This window comes from Cygnus olor, chromosome 26 (genome assembly GCF_009769625.2).
Source record: "Cygnus olor isolate bCygOlo1 chromosome 26, bCygOlo1.pri.v2, whole genome shotgun sequence".
Taxonomy (NCBI): Eukaryota; Metazoa; Chordata; class Aves; order Anseriformes; family Anatidae; genus Cygnus; species Cygnus olor.
Genome location: NC_049194.1, coordinates 2,771,217 through 2,792,088, shown reverse-complemented (window position 1 = coordinate 2,792,088; position 20,872 = coordinate 2,771,217). Strand labels below are relative to the sequence as shown.

Below are 20,872 nucleotides of genomic sequence, written 5' to 3'. Positions count from 1 at the left end.
TCCACTTGAAAACAGCGAGCGTGCTGATTTCAGTTATAAAAATTACCACATTTCTATACAGTAAGTGGCTTTTTATCTGCAACCGAGGAGCACTTTAAGCGAGCACGTCGCTCCTGCAGGTAGCACGGGAGGTCAGGGTACCCGAGCGCGGCACCGTGCTCCAGCCGAACGCAGCTGAGCCCTGGGCAGAGAGAGCAGGAAAAGGACCCGGCCAGGCACAGCAAGGAGAGGCTGCCTTCACAGGAGATGTTTTAAGATGCTCACTGCAGAGATTTTATGACTTGGGCTGGGTGCATAACCACGAAGCAGCAGCTCTTGGTTCTACGCCCAAGCGCATGAGAAATTTGGGAATTATTCCACCGCCTGGACCTGTGTCCGGACCTCAGCTGTCCGCGCTGCCTGGTTTCTGTAAGCTCAAAGGCACGCAAGAGCTGCCTCTGGGGCTGTGCAGCACTTCAGGGAGCAGGTCTTGGGAAGGCCTTCCCTTCCGAGCTCACTGCAGGGCTGCCCATTAACGTAGAACCAGCTGAATCCTTAACAAAATGATAATACCTTCCATCTAATGAGAGGCCGCTGCAAATAACCACGGAGCCAGCAATTTCCAGTTCCATGGCCACCCTCGACTGGATAGAAGAAACAATGGAAGTGACCACATGCAATCGAAGAAAAAGAGAAGAAACAGGCCTGCTTTATACTTTTCAATTATTATCCTCTTCAGCTTCTCAAGGAAGAACAGCAGGCAAAAAGCAGTGTGGTGCTTTGGTTTTTTAATTTAAAGAGCAGTTTCCTTTAAATAGAATGTTCCAGCCATAGAAAGATTTAAATCACTGACTGAGATCAATTAGCCTAGGAAACAAGGGAAGTATTTTAATGGTCCTTTGATTGCAGAGGCCGCAGCTCCTCCAGCACTGCACTGGATGAGGAGGTGAGCTCAAGCTTCCAGCTTTGCTGCAAGGTGAGCCAGTCCCTGCCACGAGCTGGTGTCCTGGGGGTTTCCTCCCTGCGATGGGGGCTTCCCACTGCAATGGGGCCACCACCCCGGCCCCATCTGGCATCGCCCGGGGGGCTGCGCGGCCGTGGCAGCCCCTCTGGATGAATTAGGACAGGAAATGGGGTCAGCATTGTGGCGGAATGGATGCCGGCCAAGGGATTACGCGAGAGGCAGCGTGACAGAGCCCAGGGCCATCTGATGGGAGAGGACACTGTCAGAACAGAGTGACAGCTCCTCACGCAGTCTCCGCAGTTGTGACAGACAAAGCTGTTTGCTGTTTATATGCCTCAGTGGGGAGCATCGCAGACGAGCTGGGATGCTACTGACTCGCCTGGCACGGGCAGAATTCGGCAGTCCCTCCAAAACCAGGGGCTCTCAGCTCACCATCACCAGGCAGCCACTAACAGCCGCAGCTTCAGAGGAGTTCAAAGAGCTGGCACAGATGGGAGAGCATCCCCAAGGCTACACAGGTCAAGGAGATGCTGCCATGTTCTACAGGTTAGGAGAAAAACTCCTGGGCCAACTCCATCTGCACCTCAAGCAGGTAACAGCAGCTCTGCGTGGACACCGAGTCCTGCAGCCTGTAAAGCTCCCCTACGTAGATCTGTGAGCAGCAGGAGGAAAAAAAGCACAAAGCCTCCCTGTTCAGAACCCAAGGACACTGCAGAACTAGAGGAGAGAGAAGGCTGGCTGCTGGCAGCAAGGTGCCTGCCGAGCGGTGACAGATTTCAGCAGGGCTGGGGCCATGCAACTGGTGCCGTCTGTGCCCGATCAGCACCAGCCCCTCCCGAGGGCACATCGCCACCAGAGACACTTCTCAGCACTCAGATGTGAGATCTCCAGCTCTGCTGAGCAAATCTCGCCCCGCAGAAGACAGGGCTGGACAAGACGCTCGTTCCTTTCTGGGAAAACCAAGACCACAGGAAAACTGGAGTCACCCAGCAATGGCTGGGAGAAGCCCTGAGCCTGCAGAGTGCCCGCTCCCAGCAGCTTGGTGAGCTCGGTCTACATTTACAGAGGAAAAGCACTCCAGTTTTCACAGGCTCTCAGACATCACAACAGATGAATCGGGGCTGTACGCATACAAAGATGCACTTGCACGCACACAAACTCTCCATCTGCACCTGCGAAGCTGCACTGCTTGCTTGGAAAACTGAGGACAAAGTGATTGCCCGGGAGTGTCGCAGCACACCAGCAGCATAAATGGGACCCTGCAGCCCTAACACGGGGTTTTCTACTGTCAGTGCCTCCTCCCCTCCTGCACAAAGAGCCAGGGATGGACATTTCTGCTTGCAGTCTCCTGTTTTGGCAGGAGCCGGTGCAGGTTGAAGCCTGCCTAGCCCCAACACCCACTTTCAGATGCCAACGAGGCCGCTCCGAGCATAAGCTGGAGCACACCAGGCAGCTTTAACCATCCACCCGAGGTGCTTGTAAGAACCTACAAGAGCAGTGGCTGCAATATCCAAATAGGACTGGATAAATACTTGGGCAAATTGTTCACAAAGGGTTCCCTGCTGCCAACCGCTGCACTCAAGACATGCTGCTCAAACTGAAGCTTGAGGACAAATTTATGAAAACTGGCAGCACCATTTGAGGGACAGACTGCCCCAAAGGTACACACCAGAAAAGTGGCCCTATAACAAACTTACCTGAGCCCGGCTCACTTCCCAAGCTTATTAAGTGAAGAGAACAAAAGCAAACTTTATCTTTCTGCATATGGACATTTCTCCCTGCAAAGAGGGGCTAACTGAGCAAAACTCAGGAGCGAGGCAAGGCAAATACATCCCCATTTGCCTACTGCAGGGAAGAGAGAAAGCGCTGTTCAAAAAAAACTCTCAGCAACAAAAGGTCGAGAATCCCATTCAATCCCCAGTGACTGGGTCATCTTAATAAACCCTGATAACGAAGCGATTACGTTAAAAGCTGTCAAGGGCTACACTGACCAGAGCAGCCCTCTCACCAGCTTCAAGCAGCTTTGCTGGGGAGGAAAAAAAATGTTATAATTCAATCAGCTTGGAAGAGTCTATTCCCCACTGATCCCAAGCGATCAGCCTTCATGTCGAAGGAACATTACATTTGAGTCGCTGAAGATTTTCACTTTTTTTTTCCTCCTCCTTTTCATTTTTTAAAGCAAAAATTGAAAGGCAGCAAAGATAAAAAGTGTGTTAAACTGGAACTGGTTCATTCAGGGGAAGGAGAAACATAATATTCTTTCTTTGGATGCTGTTTTGAATCCAGCCCGAGCAAGTAACATGACAACGGTCACTGGTGTCTGACAGGCGCCTGAAAGGACGGAGCAGGAGAGGACAATATGGGCAAGCTGGGTGGAGACAGGGCCAGGAGAAGGGGCAGAGGGGCCCAGCAGAGCTGCCAGGCACCTCCCTCCCCTTCTACCCAGCTCTTTGGCAGTCTGAGGGGCAACCCGAGATTCGAAGCAGGCTGGGACCTAGCTGCCCTATAATGTCCCTCCAAGGCAGGACTGGGAACAACAGCAAGGCGCTAGTGGAGAGCTCAAGATGCTGAAAAATTAAGAGATGTCATCAAGTCCGGAGCACTTCCCTAATGTGAAAAATTTGGGCATACATTTGCTGGCTCTCTGCACTAAAGCCTGCCCTGCTGTCGTTCTCCAGGGGAGGTGAGGCACAGGTGAAAGAAAGGGGCAGAGGCCCGGCACAAGCTTACTTTCAGCTACGCAACCTATCAGCAGCACGGAGAGGAGGTTCACGAGGGAGACCAGCGCAGACATCCCAGGGCTGGGAAGGATCCTCATCCTCTGCAGCGGCCTTCAGCGCCAGCCGGGAAGGCTCCAGGTCAGCAGGCCTCACAGCGTGTCCCCAGCGTCGTCAGCACCTGCAGAGGGAAAGGGGAGAGCACTCAGAGAGAGGAACGAGGGCAGTGGATGGCGTGGAGATATGGGGCAGCCGGACAGAGCTCGGAGAAGCAGCAGGGCCCCAGGAAAGCTGTGGCCACGCATGGTCCCTGTGAGGAGGCCAGGTAGCCCTGGGCCTCGATGCCACCAAGGGACCGCCGCCGTAGCAGCTAACGGCGAATTTCTGCACAGCACCCACACAAAGGGAGAAAAGGGAAGCGTAACGGGGAGGCAGCCACTGCGCAAGGCCCGTGTATAAAGTTTACCACCTGTCAGCTTCCCCCAATCCCACACCCCGTCCCCAACATGGGAGAAAAGCTGCGCTGGCGAGCAGTGAGGTGTGAAGGGATCCGACCTGACAGGGCCCAGAGCCCCTCTCAAAGGGGGATTTTTCCACAAAACCCTGGGGTGGGAGAAGAAAAAGGGAAACCCCACGTGCGAAAAAGCCAGAAAGGAACAAAAATATTGTCCACGAAAGGGAAGACGAAGCGGGAGATGCCTCCCCTGAGTCCCCTTTTGGTTGCTGAGGCTGGGGGAGTGCCTCCTTTCCTGCCAGGGCTCCGCGCAGCGCAGCCGTCACCCCAAGGCAGCAGGCCTGAACCTCGGCCCTGGAAACCACACGGGCGTCAGGGTGGCAAACGCAGGCTGCTGACTGCCCCAGGCTTCTTCCTGGGGCTGGGGTGACAGCAGCTACTCAGCACGGCTCAGCCCCTGCCCTGCTCCGTGCCTCAGTTTCCCCACCCGCGACACACGGAGGAGCCGCGTCACTGAGCCACCACAGCGCTGCGCCAGAACACGCCTGGAGCTGGGGGCACCGTCCTTACAGCTTCATCCTGATCCCTTCGCAAAGCTGGAATGGCATTAAGGGAGCTGTATTCTTAGCAAGTCCCCCCATCCTGTGTGTCAGCGACAGAGCTTTGCCCCCGAAGGGCTGGAAATAGAGGCAAGAGACCGAAAACTGCAACAAAACCTGCTGGTGGGGCTGCGGCCGCACGGTTCCTCCGTCAGGCAGACTGAGCGCCGCAGTAACGGGCCAGTGTTGTGTGAAAGATGCTCTCAGATCTGTGTGGATTCCTTCCTGCCATCAGTTACCCCAATTAAAAATCAAACCCGGGGTTTGTCACCTCTTGGAGAAAAGCCAGGTAGGAGATATTGTACAGCGATCAAAGGCTTTAGAAGGACTAAGGGGATAGTGCAGCTGCTTAAGCTTTCTGATACACATCAGGGCATGAAACCATCGGGACAGGCAGTGTGAAGGGGCATTTTAATCTTTTTCGGTCCCATTAACTCTCCAGGGCTGAACTGTACAGAATTAAAAGAAAATCTAGGATAAACAAGAAGTCCCCATATGTACTCAGCCCTAAAGAGCAACTTTTCAGAGTGAAGCTTTGGACTCGCACTTTGAGGATTACAAAGCCTCTGCTGTGTGCTCTGTGCTAGTCTAGATCCAGCGTGCTTCAACGCTGGCTTGTGAAAATGCAGCATAAATACTGATACTCGTACAAGAAAGAGAAAAAATCTGGATTAAACCACTGGGAATCTCTTCAAATGTTTGTTCCAGACACGATTAGAGAAGCACGCAGAGGCTCCAGCCAGACTTAACGGGGGGTTCGCGGGGTTCCAGGGCGCAGAGCGGTGCGCTGGGGTTTCTTTTGGTGTTGTCAGAGGCGAGCAGAGACCAGGAACATTATGACTAGCTGCGATAGTAACTGTTAATTAAATTGGGGATGTGGTACCGCTGCCAGCACAACAAACAGAACTAGCTGCTGTTTGCTGGCTCTCCCTTCTCTCTGCTTCGGAGTCACCCAGCTCCTAGGTCCCATCAGGCGGGCTGGAGGGGCAGGAATCAGAGTGCAGGCGTCCTCCCAACCCTTTAAGGCCTCTGTATTTCAAAACCTGAGGCTAGCCCAGCCAGCATTTCACAAACTGTTTGTCTTTATCGCAGCAAAGTCTGTACCTCCCCTGCCCAGTCCCAGGAAATGCCACCCAACATCTCTGTGCTCCTCATCCGCTCTTCACACGTGGCATCAGAGCAGACGAGGCTGCCCCACACAACCTGCCCCCACCGAGCGCCCCCGAAAATGGAGCAGAATGCAGGCACTTCGGGGAAATGTTCCACCTTCTGCCCTGCATCTAGCGTGGCTTTTCATGCCATGTAATGGGCTCCGATGGAGAAGGTCTGGTTAAGGGGACACGGCAACAGCTCCAAGATTAGAGAAAGAGATGCCAGAGGGTGACACTTCCGCTCCGCTGCTAATGTGCTTCCCGAGCCCTTGATGGAGACAGAAAGTGCTGGCAGAGATATTAGGACACGTCAACTTCAATCCAGCAACTCATCCTTCAGAGCAGGTACGGCACCGGCTGTCTCCCTCTGGACACGGGATTTCAGGACACCAAGATGTGCACCCACCCGGCACCCCGTGGGTATCGAGGGGGGACTGGGGCAGGAGTCAGCTCTGCCCTCGGGTAGCGCCCTGGCAATAGAGAGACTGGGAACAAACTCTTATTCGCTGCACGATTCCTGCCTACAACGCAGAACACGCGACATTTGGAAACCCAGCCACCACGCAACAAGCCTCTCCTGCCCTCCAGGCGGTGCTGAATTCGAGTGGGAATCGCTTTGGTGAACGCTCAAATCGCAAGGGTTTCATCACCCATCCTCTCCCCTCCTCTGCGTGTGCACGGCTTACCTTGTCTGTGCTCTCTGAAGCAGGTTTGCATCACTCCCCCTGCCTGTCTCCGCTCAGCGCCCAGCCAAGCTCCTGGCACGGCACAAGCAAACACAGCGGCAGCTTTCCTGCACTGCTCCACGGACCCGCAAACTCTCACTAAATTCTCTGGCACAGGATCTCCTGCAACAGGAGCAAGCCACCTAATAGACCTCAATCCTCGCTAAAGAATGCAATTAAGAGAAGCCATGGCCCCCAGTGGGGTCAGATTTGTGCTAGATACGGTCACATTTCAGGAATAAGATTAATTCTTACAGTAAAAGAGCTCCTGTAAGACATTCATTCTTGCACACCGCCTGATCTCCAGCTTTAAGCATGCAAATGTGCATCTTGTAAGCACTGTGCACAAAATCTTCCAGAATACTACTAAAACTAATAAAACGGAGACGTGTTTGCAGGACGCAGCCTCCAACTGTGGCTCCTCCAGCCAGTACAGAGCAAGGGGCTTCCAGGGACCCAAGGGTGCTAGGAACAAAGGGCGAAACGCCCCAAAGCACCTACATTTCTTAAGAGCTTAAGTTCCATTGAGAGTCAAAGGGACTTAACCTAAGCCGCTAAGATGCTTTTGAAGATTTTCCTCCCAGCAACTCCCATTTCAGAGGGTGCCGGACACCTAGCTCCTGTAAGCTCCTTTGGGTATCCAAGGGGATAGAGGAGGGCTTTGCCTACAGACCACTTCGGCTAGCTTGGTTCCTGCTGCTTAAGGAGAGAGCTTGTGGGAAACAGTGCTTGAAATAAAAGTGTCTGCACAGGTACGGGCACCGGAGGGGGCAGAGCCACGCAGGCATTTTGCCATTTGTTACCTTCTCTTAGCCCGCATCAACCCTGCGACTGAAATGTTTGCTCTGCAGTTAAGAAAAATCCAGCAGGGAGCACAGCTTCGTTTCAGGCTCACTAGAATAAAACAACTCAAAAACATCCCCCCAAAACGCGTTTGGGCTTCTCTTGCTTCTGTTTCACCCGCACGCAAAAGGGAGAAGGGCCGTTCTAAATAAATTCCCTGCAGAAACTTCCACGCAGATCTAGCAGGTGATTAAACATCTTCATTTTCGGTAGCTGCGGCGGGAGAATGACTCCCATTAGACGCAGCGATCGAAGCAAACACCTTGCAGGCACGGGGCTGCGCCGAGGTCTCTTCTCCTTCCAGCAGCACCGGCTTAGTTTGTGCTGCGTATTAACAAAGGTCAGCGGGTCGCTTCATTTCCTCCCAGCAACCTCTTTAAAGGAAGAAAGAAGAGCTTTTAGCCCAGCCAATATCTCATTTGTCACCTCCCTTGGGGAGGGGAGAGCCGAGATTTCAATTCACCACCCCCCAGCCCTCCCTTGCTCCTATCTCACCCCCGGCAATCCCAACCCCGCTGGGGCTGGGCCGGGGACGCCAGCGCCGGTGGCAGCGTGGGCGGCTGGGACCTGGCCCGGGACCGTCGCGGGCCCGGCGCTGGGACAAGGGGATGCCAACGTGCAGCTTCCCCCTGGCAGCCCCGCAGCCGCGCTGCTCTGCTGGTCACTGTTTGCCTCGTTTCCCGGGGAAATAGAGCATGAAGACGTGATTCCAAGTACGCCTTGCTGCCGCTCGCTTCCCCTCCCCACCCCGTAACGTGCTGACCAGCTAAACCCTATTAAACAGGGGGGGAGATGGCAGCCACCGTAATTCCCTCCCGGTCACGTGCAAGGCAGCGCTGGCGGGGAGGGAGGTGATGGTGGTGCCCCTGCTCCAGGAGCGAGCGCTCGGCCTCGCGCCTTGCTCGGCCACGGGAGCCCCCGGGGAGGCTGCCGAGAGGCTGATCCGCACCACGGCCCCTCTGCTGCTGCTGCTGCTGCTGACGGGGAGGAAAAAACATCCCCCAGGCAAAAAGCAAAATGCTCCAGGTCCCAGCAAGACCCGTGCGCGCACCCCATTCACTTGCATCCTTCCCCTCGCAACAAGGAAGGTCCCAGTGCTCTGCAGACCCCCTGTGCCTGCTGAATCAGGCTCCTCAGGCCAACCAAGCCCCCCCAAACCACCCGGCCTTCTGGGCTGCTGCGGCTCAGCAGGTGCCCCACAGACCCCGTTGCTGCTCAGAGCCCTGGTCTCTGCCGGGGTACATGGGACCGCCGTGCTCCCGTCACCTTCCCCACATCGGCACTTTAATACAGGTTAGTAAAACAAATACAAGCCCCGTCCACCGGCAAAGCTCACTGCAAGACCAGCTGCTGGTCGGAGGTGGCCAGCTCCAAGGGCTGACCTCGAGACACACGTCCCTGCCTGAAAACCGCGGTCTCGGGGCATTTCCAAGCCAGCCCCCAGGTCAGCCGGACGCAGCCCCTCCTCGACGCTCCCCAGCCCACTTCAAAACGCAGGCCCTGGTCTGGCAACCGCAGTTACAGCAGCCAGCAGAGCCCCTCCAGAGCTAAGCACGACTGTTTATCCATCGCGGAGCTACTCAGATCTTAAAAAAAATATTTACAAGAAAGAGGCAGAGTATTATCTTCCATGGGGAAACAAACACAGATGGAGGAAAAAGAGCTTTGATCAGGACCGCCTCGGTCCTATCCGCTGCTTTTCATCCGCAGATCTCCAAGCGCTTTAATATGACAGCGTTACCCCTTGTCACAGTGCGGGAACCCAGAAGACACTGCACACTCAGAGCTCTGAGCATGAAGTCATGACGCCTCTCGCTGTGTTTGCACACAGCCACACGCTCCTTCTTGCTTCTCGCAGCATTTCTGGTCCTTTCGCGCACGCCACGCGCCCGGCACCGTCCCCGAGTGATGGGCACCAGAGGAGCTTCGGGGGGCACCAACGCGGGTGCTGCTGCCCGTGGGCATGACGGCACGGCGAGGGTTAAGCCGTGGTCAGGGCAGGAGGAGCGAGAGGAGCGCTCTGAGCTGGGCTCCATCGTCAGGAGAAATTAATTTCGGCCCAGCGTGTCCCCGCAGTGACAGCTCTGACAGGCGGTGATGTGTCTGCGGCGGCCGGGACGCGGCCGGCAGGTGCAGCACGGCACGGATGGGTCTGCAGGGACGATGAGGAGGAGGAGGAGGAGGAGGAGGAAGCAGAGCACCTCGGCTAAGCCCAAGCCCACCACGCCATGTGCTGCTGCAGCCCTGGGAGGGCCCCGAGGGCCCAGCAGTGCTGAAGGCAGAGCGAAAAGCAGCGAGAGAGGCGATGCTGGGGCGAGCAGCGCGCCCGGGGCTGCATCCAACCGGCCCAGCGCAGAGCCCTGAGGCCGTGGCTTCCCCTTGGGGGTTCGGGTACACACGAAGGGGCGAGGTGGGGAAGAATCAGACCCAGGGCCACGTTCCCCCTGCTCCTCTCCTCCCTTCACCGGCACACGCCGTCCTCTGGCCTTCACCGACGAACCTCGGCAGATCTCCGCCGAGCGCCTCCCAGCATCGGCGGTCATCAGCCCCGTTTCCTCGCGGTTCCGGGTAACGGTTTGCATTTCTTCCTGCCAGGCCTCTGAGCTTTCTTCCTCTCTTTAGGAAGCCGTTCATCACGAGCCCCGGCTCAGCTGCCTGACAGGCTGGGAGCTCCTCGGGGCGCAGCCGGCACCGCTGGGTAAATCATCGCCCGACGGCCTCACCCCAGCACAGCGCGCCCGCCAGCCTCCGCGAGGGGAATACGCACGATCCTCTGCGAGAAAACAATGCTATGGAGAAAACCACCACCATGTCTTCCCCAGGGGACCGTGTCCCAGCCCCGTGAGCAGGCAGGAGGGCGGCACAGGGTTAGAGCAACCTGCCCGAGGCTGGCAGGGAAGTGCAGGTCAGCAAAGGAGCAGGCAGTCAGCCCCAAAGTGCTTCGGGTTTTGGGATGCCGTGCATGTTCCCAGCTAAGCTGACGCCTTTTTAAAAGCATACCGAAGTCCTTTTTGTTGGCACAAATGTTTTCAGCAGGTAGCGATTGTTGAGCAAGTCTGAAGAAAAGGGAGATGTGCCCACCTCTGACCTCCAGAAAACCACCACGCTGCGGTTCCTGCACACGCAGCGCCCCTCACGAGTGGTTTGACGTCATTTGTGGTGACACTGGTCAGGAGCAACACGCAGGCTGATGAGGAGAGCAGGTCTGTGGCCCTTTAAACAAATCCTCGCTCCGAAATTCCTGCGTTAGCAGAAGCCCAGCACCTCTCCCCACCGCAGACAGCCCTTCCGCGTCCTGGGCGGCCAACGCAGCCGTACTCATCACCACCAGCCCTTCTCCGAAGGAGAGATGCCACGCGCTACTCAAACAAAGGAGAGAAAAGAAAAGAAATAAAAGAACCCAACAAAGAGCCCAAGACAACAACCCACCACCAGCAAGGCTGCAACAGCTCTTCTCGTGTCTAGAGTCCGAGCTAGGAAAAGGCACTTCTCCAGCCCAGGTCTCCGGAGGATTCAGGCGAGTGTCCCATCTTCCCGGGAAGGAGACTCCCCGGAGCCTTGCTTGACGCCAGCTCGTGTGCAATGAGCTATGAGCACACGAGAAAAATACCGAGCAATGGAACCAGTGCTTTTCTGACTTGTAATAATGGCACGAAGATGAGCTGCACCGGGAAGAGCCCATCCAGATGGCATCAGTCTCTCCCAACAGGAGAATCCCTCCAGCCTTGGCTTCCCGCTCCCTCCACGTAGCAGCCTGACTCCGCTGCGTCTCGCAACCTCGCCGCCCTCCGAGCCGCTCTCCCTGCCCGCCAGGTCAGAGCTCCCTCAGATGCCTTTAGGGAGCCCTTTGAGAGCACCCTAAGGTGCTTCCTCAGCAACATACGGAGCTGTCAGCGAAGGGTCTCGTGTAAATCTCCCTGGAGGGGCTCTCGGTGGGTTCCCGGCTGCAGCAGCTGGGCCAGGCGCACGGAGTGGTGGCTCCCTGGCAAAGCGCTGGTGTTTTGGGGCGATGCACCCTGCCCGCCTCCCGCTGGCACAAGTTTGCACCCAAGCAGCGCGTCTTCCACCAGCCCTCAGCCCAAGCAGGAGACAGAAAAGGAGATGAAAGAGCAAAAGGAAAGAAAAAAGGAGAGTTAATTAGGAACGCGGGGTGCTTTATCAGTTCCAGCTCAGGGCGCTGGACCGGTGCAGGATGTCAGCAGCCCTCTCGCAAGAGCGACCTTCTCATTACAGGCGATTGCTGATCGATTGCCTCCGTTTGTCATCTTCATCTGTGCTCCGGCTCCTCGCGGATCTCCTCCTCCGAAGCGGGTGCCCGGGCAGCTCACGAGGCCCCGTGGGACGGTGGTGGCCGGTCCCTCCCGGTGCTGCCGCGGGGCCTCACGCCCTGGTGCGGGCACCCCCTGGCCTCGGGCATCGCCCCGGGGAGAACAGTGCCGCAGAGCCCAGCCTTTGCTTTGCTCCATTATTTTTCTGTCTAGACACGGCCCCCGATACCATGAGCTATGACAGAAATAGAGCAAAAAACCCCCAAACCACACCAGGCCAGAACCCAACAACAGAACTCACTCAAAGCCCAACGCCCTGGAGAACCCCATTTAAACCCCACGGACCCAGGCACGAACCCCCCTCCGTCACACCCCACCGACGCCAGAGAGGCTCCTACTGACTGACACAGAGTTGAGCTGGATTTAACCTCACGCTCATCATTTTCAGGGTCTCCTGTGGCCAGGAGATGCCGAGGGACTGCCCTTGCTTTTCGAATCAGGAAAAAGCAATTAAAACTCCCGAGGCTGGAACAGCTCAAGCCCACGTACTGGCAAGCCGAAAGCCTCAGGAAACAAAAAAAGGGAAAGAAATGCATTTCCTTCTATGGCTCGTGCACGACACGGCTGCTCTCGCCTGCAAAGTCCTGCTGCGGTCCCTGCACGAGGCCGGTGCCCCCTGCGCACCCGTGGCAGAGAGCAAACGAGAAGAAATAAAAGTAACGAAGCAAGCAAAGTTTAGCCTAATTACTGTTTGGTGGTACAGGAGTCATTGCAGCAGCAGCGCAGCTGATGATCTGGTTTGCTTCCTACCCCACGGAAAAGGTACGGCTGTGCTTCCAGTGGGACAGGTCGAGGAGCATCGGTGGAAAAGGGATGCGTGCGGCTGCTCGGCGCAACCTCAGCAGCAAATCCCCCAGCACAGCAAGGACGGGGCCTGAGCTGCAGCACGAAGGACAGAGAGCTCATGTCTTGGTCCTTACCATGGGAACAGCTTTGCCACGATAGCTCTCATCTCGCTGATTAGCGACCGGCAAGTAAAGCTCATCAGGGCTATTAGCACGGGCTGTCTGTCTTCCTGGGCTCTGCAGCAGCCAGCTCGGGAGCCCGGCACGGAAGGACTTTCGCCCACCCCATCTCACCCAGCCACCAGCACCGGGGCTGCTTCACCCACCCCGGGGACCTGCTGCAGGTCTCAGTGCCTGGAGCGATGCCACTACCCCTCCACAGCCCCATCGATGCCTCCGGACGGGCCCTTCCCAGCCCAGGACCCGGGGAGCTGCAGACAAGACCAACACGAGGCTACGCTGCACCCCCGGGCCACCGAGGGCTCCGGGACGCTGCTCCCCATCCTCCCCTCTTGTGTTTAACGCCAGCCCTTTTCCTGCAGAATCTCTCCCCCACCATCTCCTTGCCAAGCGCTCCAGCCCTGCAGGCCTACACAGGGGGTTAAACTCCGTAAAGAGGATTTGCTTTCGAGCTTGCAAGACAGAAGATGAGCAAATCCCCTCCCGTGCTCTAGCAGGAATCCTGTGTCTCAGACCCACCAGCCAGGGGAGATTAAGGAAGAAGGAGAGAAAGAAAAAAATCCCATCCGTCACTCACTGCCGCGATCTCATCTGAATTCAAGAGCTGAGCTGGGATGATGCTGGGTCGCTGCTTGGGCTGGTGGAGGACCAGCAGACACCAGAGCAGACTGGACAGAGTCTTCGGCTGCGCTGCTCAAGGTCAGCAGCAGAGCCAGGGAGCCGCTTCCACGCTCCGTGCTCGCTGATTTCATTCTGCCTCGTCGATCTAGGGAAGCCTCTGGCTCTTGTCACATCCTTGCAGAGGGCCCCGGCTCCAGCGAGCGCCTGCAGGAGTTACCTTAGCACCGAGCAGAGCCCCACAAAGCGCCCGTGCGGTGCCAGGCAGGAGCAGGGCTGAGCCGAGCAGCTCGGCCAGGCAGGGCTCGCCTGCAATTTCCATCCTCCGCATGAGATGCGAAATTAAGAGGCTGCTAAACAAGCAGAAACCGGGAGTAACGTCCTCCTCGCCATCCTCCAGCTCCTGCCTGCCAGCCCGGTCTCACCCTGCTGGGTTCCTTCTATTAAATCTGATTTTCCTCCCCCTCTGCTCCGAGCGGCCGTAGGAGCGTGGTCCTGCAGGCTAGCAGCCGTCCCACCCAGAGGTGGCTGCGTTCGTTGGCTGTGATAACGCAACCCATACGCGGCCAGTCCCCACCAGGGATGCATCAGAGGCTGCTTAAAACATTTATAAGCACTCAGAGGCTGCTAACATCCCTCCTGCAGCAGGCTGTAGGAAAAGAGCTTGCGAGAGGGCCCTGGGAGATCCCACCCATTACCCCAAATTCCAACAGACTCCACCTGGCAGACACGTCGTTTTTATTTTACTTTAAGCCAACACGAGGGGGGCTTTGACAGGCCGGCGAGATCACCCGGGTTCCTTTGGGACCAGTCGCTCCTCACGAAGACCGCGCAGAGAGGTTTTGTGAGCAGGCTGCCTGCGGATCCGCAGCTCGGGGTTCGTAACGCTGAGCAGCACAAAGGTGCCCCCCCCGCCCCCACGGGAAGCGGGCAATGAATTAAACGTGATAATATTTACTCGGCGCCATCATTAAGACCATCAGCACGCGACGGAATGAGCCTGGCCAGGGAGAAGGATGCATTTTGTCCTCCATTTGCGGCAGGGCAGGGAGAGCGCTGCCCCCGAGAAGCGGCCGAGGGCGGCGCAGGGAGCTCGCCAGCTCCCAGGACCCCTCTGCCCGGCCAGGCGGTGCCTCGGCCATCCTCGGCGGCGCCGAGCCAAACGGGAACGGGGCCAGCAACAAATCTCTCCTTCGGACGCGCGGAAGCCACCATATTGCAGAAAACGCTTTTATTCTCGCCGCGCCATCTGGAGCCGCTGGGAAACGCAACTCCTCTGTCCCCATCAATTACCGAAGGGAGAGATCTGCGGTCCCTGAAAGGCAAAACTTGCGTTTTCCCTCCCTGCAAGGGCTGAGCCCTCTCTGCAACACACGTGGCTTTTCCCAACCACCCCCCCCCCCCAACTCTGCCGCTCTCTGCTTTTGGGAGCTGCCCCACAGCCTCCCCCATCCCAGCTCCGGGCGCCGCCCCGTGCTGCCCAACGCCTTCCTGCGGTGCCACGTCCCAAAGCAGGAGGCGCTGGGGACCCCCACCCGCCCCCTTCCCCAGCTCAGGGACAGAGGCAGGGGACAGCACGGCGGGGCCACGGGAAGCGCCTCCGGCGTCTCCAGTTCCATGGGGCTGAGCGTGCAGTGGGGGCAGCCAGGGGCACGGCCGGGCGCTGCCCACGGCCCTGGAAGGCCAGGACCACCGGCATGCCAGGACCACCACTGCTCCTTCCAGAACACCACCGCACCAGGACCACCACCACCGTTCCTTCCAGGACACCGTTGTCCCAGGACCACCACCGTTCCTTCCAGGACACCGTCATGCCGGGACCACCACCCTTCCTTTCAGGAGGCCGTCGTTCCAGGACCACCACCACCGTTCCTTCCAGACCACCGTTGTCCCAGGTTTTTGAGCAGGCCGGGCACGCATTTATCTGCCTCCGAGGACTTCCAAATGGGCGATGTTGCCTTGGGCCAGCGAGAGGGACTCGTTGACCTTCCAACCTCCCTTCTGCCTTCGCTTCCTATGGTTTTACAGCCTCCAAATGGTTCATTTATGCTGAGCAAATCCCTCGGTGCCACGTCCGTCCGTCAGGCAGCGGTGGTGCACGGATGGCCCCAGCACAGGGGCAGCACAGGGAAGAAAACAAGGGGTGGAGGGGACCCCAAACTCCTCTCGCTGTAGAAGTGCCAAGAATCATCTCAAATCTCAGCCTGAGGCCCTCTCCTTGCTGAATTAAAGCTCAGACCCTGCAGTGAGGCGATCCCAGGGCGGCTCTCGCCTCGGAGGGGTCAGTGTGTGCAGCGCCGAGGCCACCAATTAAAGCTTTTAACGAGGCAGCCCCAGCACCTCGCCAAGCCCCGAGCAGCCTTCACCCAACGCTCTCTCCGCTAATAGCCGGGTGCCGCGGCTGAGTGATGGGTCCAGACTGCCTGAAATCCTTCTGACAAGCGGGGACCGGCTCCTTCCCCTCCACGATCCCAGCACGTCCCCAAGCAGCACGGCAGGGTGTCAGGGAGGGGCTCTATTTTGTTTTTAAAGCTTCCCCCCCCCACCCCTTTCCCACCACAGCCTCAGTTCAGGCTCTCTCGTTAATCTAATTGTTCTCCTAATGAAGATCTGCAATTCCTCAAACATTAATTACTAACGGCAGCAGCGGCAGCAGCTGTGGAACAAGAGCTCCCTGTTCCTAATAATACGCTTCACACTTTTGCCTGCCACAGCTCAATTTAGCTTTGCGTGATTTGGCTGGGGGGAGATAAATAATATTCCAGCTCCGGGGCTCCGCAGACAGCCCCGGAGGAGGCGACGCTCTCCCCAAGCCCGCGGGGGCTCCGGAGCACTTTAGGTCCTGCTAAAAAGCCCCTTTTTTATGGCACCCCCAGCTCCGGCTCCGTCACGGCCCCGCGGACGTCGGGCGCAGCTTTGGGCAGGTGCAAGGAGCTCTGCGAGCAGCTGGAGCCGCGCCAGCTGGAAGCAGCAGCGAGGTGCCGCAGCCACGCAGAGCCTCGGTCCCCATCCTCAGGCGAAGCACGACGGTGGCACGGGGGAAGGAAGGGCAGGAAAACGAGAGGCAGGGCAGGAAAAGGAGAGCCCGGGCAGGGAGGGCGACGAGCAGCACCCCGACGGGCTCCGGGAAGGAGCCGGTGGGAGCGGGGGAGGGAGGAGCGCAGCTGGAGGGAGGGCGATGCTCGAGCCGCTCTTTGTTTTGCTCCCGGTGTGAAGTGGAACAAGAAATGAACGGGAAGGTTCGCGGTGATGGGAATAAAAGCTGAGGGCAACCGCAGGGCTGGAGGGCCGGGGTTGTGCAGGCTGCCGGGGAGGCACCACGGGGCCGGAGGGCAGCGCCTGCAGGTGGATACAGGGGGGTCCTGCAGCCCCCGGGGGGCAACAGGGGCTGTGCACACCCCTACCGTGCCTACAAACCAGCAACAGGAGCCAAAGGAAACCCAAAGGCTCGGGTTTCTGCAGGAGACCGAAGCACTGTGGGGGTGGCTGGTGTCCACTGCACCCCGCTCATCGGTCTCGTGGCCCCCATACCGCAGCCGTGGAAAACCACGGTCTCCGAGGTCAGCCCCTTGCGATCCCAGCAGCGTTGTCACCTCCTGCCCAAGCGCGAGCGGGGAGAAGGCTGCGGCCAGCCGAGCCCCTCCGTACAACAGTGGCGCCGAGCGCCGGGCTGGAGGAAGCAGCTGGAACGGCTGGAGCCAGCAGAGCTGGAGCAGCCCCTCTCGCCAGCGCCGCGCAGCCAAAAATACGCAAGGGGAACAAAACAAAACAAAACAAAACAACAACAAAAAAAAAAAAACGCCACGAGAGTTTTCAGCGACAAAAGCAAACAAATAGATTGGTGAATAAATATTGATTTGACAGGAAGTCGGAGAAACCCTTCCAAAAACACGCGCTGGCACCAGGCTTCCTCTCCCAGCACGACGAGCAGCCGTCGGCATTTCGAGCTCTGGGTGCCTTTGCTCGGCCGAAAACCGGAGCTGCTCTGCAGGGTTTCTGCTTCCAGGGGGCACCGGGCATCGCACGCCAGCGTCGTCTCCTGGGATTTCAAGAAATAAACTCAAGGGTCAGCCGAGGAGCCCGCGCTGGGCAAAGCAGGCAGTGCAGCACGCAAAACCCCGTTATTTGCCCTGAGCTCTCCCCCGAGAGGAGAGGTGCCAGCCGGTAGCGTCGGACACGGCGCGGTTTGGTCTAAAGGAGTTAAATCTTTCCTCCTGCCGAAGCGCGGGGCTGAGTCAGAGACCCGGAGTCACGGGGGCCAAGGGATGGATGCTGCTTCATGCTTTTTGCTGACCGCAAACACATCTGCGCATACCCTGCTCCGTCCCGGGCGGACGCACAGGCCTTTCATCCCGGGAACACCCCGCAGCACTGCGGCTTTGCAAAAAATTAATTGTTATGCCCATCAGGGGAATTCGGAGACTTGCTTTCCGTAACAAAGCGGCCGTCTCACGGGGGGAGATGGGCCCTGCTGGGTGGACGACGGGGCTGGGAGTGCTGGCAGAGGGCAGGTCCTGGCACACAGCGCAGTCCTGTCCCTTCCCTGCCTTCGTGTCGGGGCAGCAACCCCTGGGCTGAGCCCCGCTTTGTGGCCCACAGCCCCCAGAGCCACAGCAAAAAGCAGCCAGCACCAGCAGCGCTCGTCTTCGGAGGTTCCCCGCTCGCATCTCAGCCTTGCTCAGACCCAAGAGGGATCCAAATGGCAGGTTTCGCCTCATTCACCCCCAGAACCATCACGCTTGGGGGAAAAAAAGACAAATGCCTGAGCTCTTGGGGAGTTTAAGGTCATTGCAAACTGGAAGGCTGGGGGTCAGCAGAAATGTCCCGGGCGAGGTCTCGGTGCCCCATCACAGCGACCGCAGCCGGCACTCGAAGACACGTGAGTTCGGGGCGGGCGGCTGCATCTCGCCGCACATCCCGCACTCCTCCAAAAAAGGTTTCCTTTGTTCGCCTTCCTCCCTGCACGGCGAAGAAATCCCGGCCCCGTGAGCGCCGTGAGGGGCCGGTGACGCTGATCACAGCTTTCCTGCTCATTTCTTTTTCAATGAGTGAATTAGCAGGCAGCCAGCCGACTTGAACATCCCCTTATCTCTGCACCAAGCTCGCTGCTGAGGATTTGCATAATTTTAATCTTTCCCACCAATGAGCATGAAAAAATTAGTTTTCCACTATTTTATCTTCTATTTGTGTTCAATAAACAGAGCTGGAGGCTTCGCTCCATGTATTTATACTGGGAAACGGGAGGAAGGAGGAGGGAAAAGATCCCACACGTCCAGCATTTGGCCAGAGGAGAGTTAAACCCGAGGAGGGCGGCAGGGTGAAGGCTCTGCAAAACCCCTTCCCGGATTGCAGCTGCAGACAGGTTTGAGATTGAAGCCTGGATTTCCTCGCCCAGTCCCAGCTGTTTTCCCTGGAGTCCCTTTCCCATCTCCCAGAGCAATTACCCCGGCTTCCTCCCCCATCAAGACCTTCGGTTTTCATCTCAGGCAGAATGTGCTGGACTCCCCACGAAGGGGCTCTGGGTCCCGAGAACATCCCGACTTCTGGGATGGGCTTGGAGCTGCCTCGACAGCGAAGTCCTACCTGGAGAAAACTCATCCTGCACACGGAGCCGAGCATCTGCAGGGACCGGGTTACCCCAGGTCCCTTCTCACGCTCCTGCACCTACCGAAGGTTTCGGCTCCTCGTCGCTGCAGGTCCTGAGCCCTGCAAGGTCCTGAGCCCCGCACAGCAGCACCCGGTGGATTCGCAGCGCTGCCCCTCGTCCTGCTGGGTGCACGGCGGCAGCCCAAGCGTGCCCTTGCCTTTGTTTGCAGCGTCCTCCAGCCGCGTCGCTTCGTGGAAGGAGGGGAAGGAGAGGGAAACACGCAGCGAATCGCCGCCAACGCAGAGCTTAGGGTGGTTTTGAATTTAAAGCATTCTTTAAAAGAATGCGATGCACCAAAAATTAAACTTGTCTGGATTAAAAAATAATAAAAAAAAGGCGCTTAAAAGAAAAAGCTTCTGCGCTTGCCCTCTCTCCTGCAGAACAGGAACGTCTTTTTGGGCAGCCTGCAGCGAAGGATGCCAGCAGCTCGGCGAGGGATGCTCAGGAGCTGCTGCAGCGAGCCCCACACCCCCCACCCCTGCTAGCTCCGGGTTTCACACCCGAAATCAGGGCAGCTCTGAAGATAAAGAAATCGCGGAGAACATTTGAGGCTCCCTCCTCCCATGTGCCCCAGTCCTGAGCAGGATGCAAGACGCAACCACGAAACCAGTCCCTAGATTTCCTTCCTCCCTGCGGAGCAACCACGGCTCTCCGTTCGGGGGTGTACGAGGCTGGGGGGAAGATTCCCACCACCCCCAGACAACCTGGCTCGTCCTCTGTGCCCGGGGCGGCCCCGGCCAGGTGACCCAGGTGACAGCTTTGTAGGGAACTGCCCCAAAGCGCAGGGACTAGCGGCAGCGGGATGGCTCACGGGCAGGTCTCCATGGGACCCCCCGTGCCCTCGCTATGAGGTCCCCTGTCCGTGCTCCCGAGGGACGGGACGGGCACAGGGAAGTGCCCTGGCTTCTCCCTCGCCTCCCCGGCCAGCTCTTCCCTCCCATCCCGGCCTCTGCACGGACGTGGCCTCTCCCTGCTCCAGCTGCTCTGCACCCGGAGGTGCAATTACCTTCCATACGTTCTCTATTTACGCTCTAGGAACCATATAATTTTCTAGACCAAAAACATAATTAAAGAGTCGGAGCTGCCTGGAACGCAGCCCTCTCTCCTGCCGTCTCTCTTATCTTCTCTAAAAATACCCCGGCGCGGCAGCCCTGTGCCAAGGGTCAGCTCGCGGCGGGGCCGAGCCACGCGGAGCGGAGCAGCCCCCACGGGACGGGTGTGCTGCGAGGGGAACGGACCCAAACTCGCCCATTTTAGCCCCAAGAAGGGGCTGCCCCGCTGGGAGCCCCGTACTCTGCATCCAGCCCCGTTCTGCTGCAGCTGGGGCTGCGAGGGGTCATTTATGCAAGGAAAGGTTAATTCCGATTTAACTTTTAATGCAGTTTATCTAAGCAATTTTCAAAGCCTTGGGCAGAGGGACTAATTGCGAATTAAAGGGACTTTGATGATCTTTGCTCTTCCAGCAGAACCGTTCTGGGGTTGGATCCGCTTTATTCCGGAGTAAATCCACCCAGCCAGAAGATGCAAAGACGTATCTGCCCAGAGGAAAACCAGACCCCTAAGCCTCCGGCTATTCCCCAGGGAACAAAAATCGTTGTCAGGGTGCAAACCTCAGCTCTTGAGGCAAAAGCAACCAGGGAAGACAGGCGGCTGGGGAGCAGGAGCCCCAGCTCCACAAATCCACCTCCTACCTCCACGTGCACCTGGCTGGCAACGAAACCCAAGCAGCTTTGCTATTTGGCTGGAGAGGGCTCGGTTAGGCTGGAAATTAAATAAAGCGGGCAAAAGGCAGCGAGCAGAGCAGGGCGCTCTCAGCCACCCGTTTCAGACCGCTCAAGCTCCCGGGAGAAGCGAAGCACTCACCAGCTCTCTGGGATTTTTC

The 20,872-nt window shown here is 57.8% G+C and overlaps 2 protein-coding genes across 17 annotated transcripts in view; both read right to left on the bottom strand.

Moving 5' to 3' along the window:
• Window positions 1-20,872, bottom strand: part of PTPRS (protein tyrosine phosphatase receptor type S) — a 155,633-nt gene that overhangs the window by 94,352 nt on the left and 40,409 nt on the right. For all 14 annotated transcript variants that reach the window (XM_040537460.1, XM_040537468.1, XM_040537459.1 and 11 more), the window contains exon 2: window positions 3,674-3,841. In XM_040537460.1, coding sequence (XP_040393394.1) covers window positions 3,674-3,761 — 88 coding nt within the window. In that variant the 5' untranslated portion in view covers window positions 3,762-3,841. The remainder of the gene's footprint in view (window positions 1-3,673; window positions 3,842-20,872) is intronic.
• LOC121060058 lies at window positions 549-20,475 on the bottom strand. 3 transcript variants are annotated; one of them, XM_040537474.1, is made up of 3 exons: window positions 15,034-20,475; window positions 7,496-7,497; window positions 549-559 (listed from the first exon to the last, which is right to left on the bottom strand). In XM_040537474.1, exon 1 carries the CDS (start codon window positions 17,282-17,284, stop codon window positions 16,205-16,207), a length of 1,080 nt encoding a protein of 359 aa, XP_040393408.1. In that variant the 5' UTR covers window positions 17,285-20,475; the 3' UTR covers window positions 549-559; window positions 7,496-7,497; window positions 15,034-16,204. The 3 variants fall into 3 exon arrangements, with proteins under 3 accessions (XP_040393408.1, XP_040393409.1, XP_040393410.1); XM_040537475.1 differs by lacking the exons at window positions 549-559; window positions 7,496-7,497 and adding an exon at window positions 11,844-14,658 and having other exon boundaries at window positions 15,228-20,475; XM_040537476.1 differs by lacking the exons at window positions 549-559; window positions 7,496-7,497 and adding an exon at window positions 11,844-14,649 and having other exon boundaries at window positions 15,228-20,475.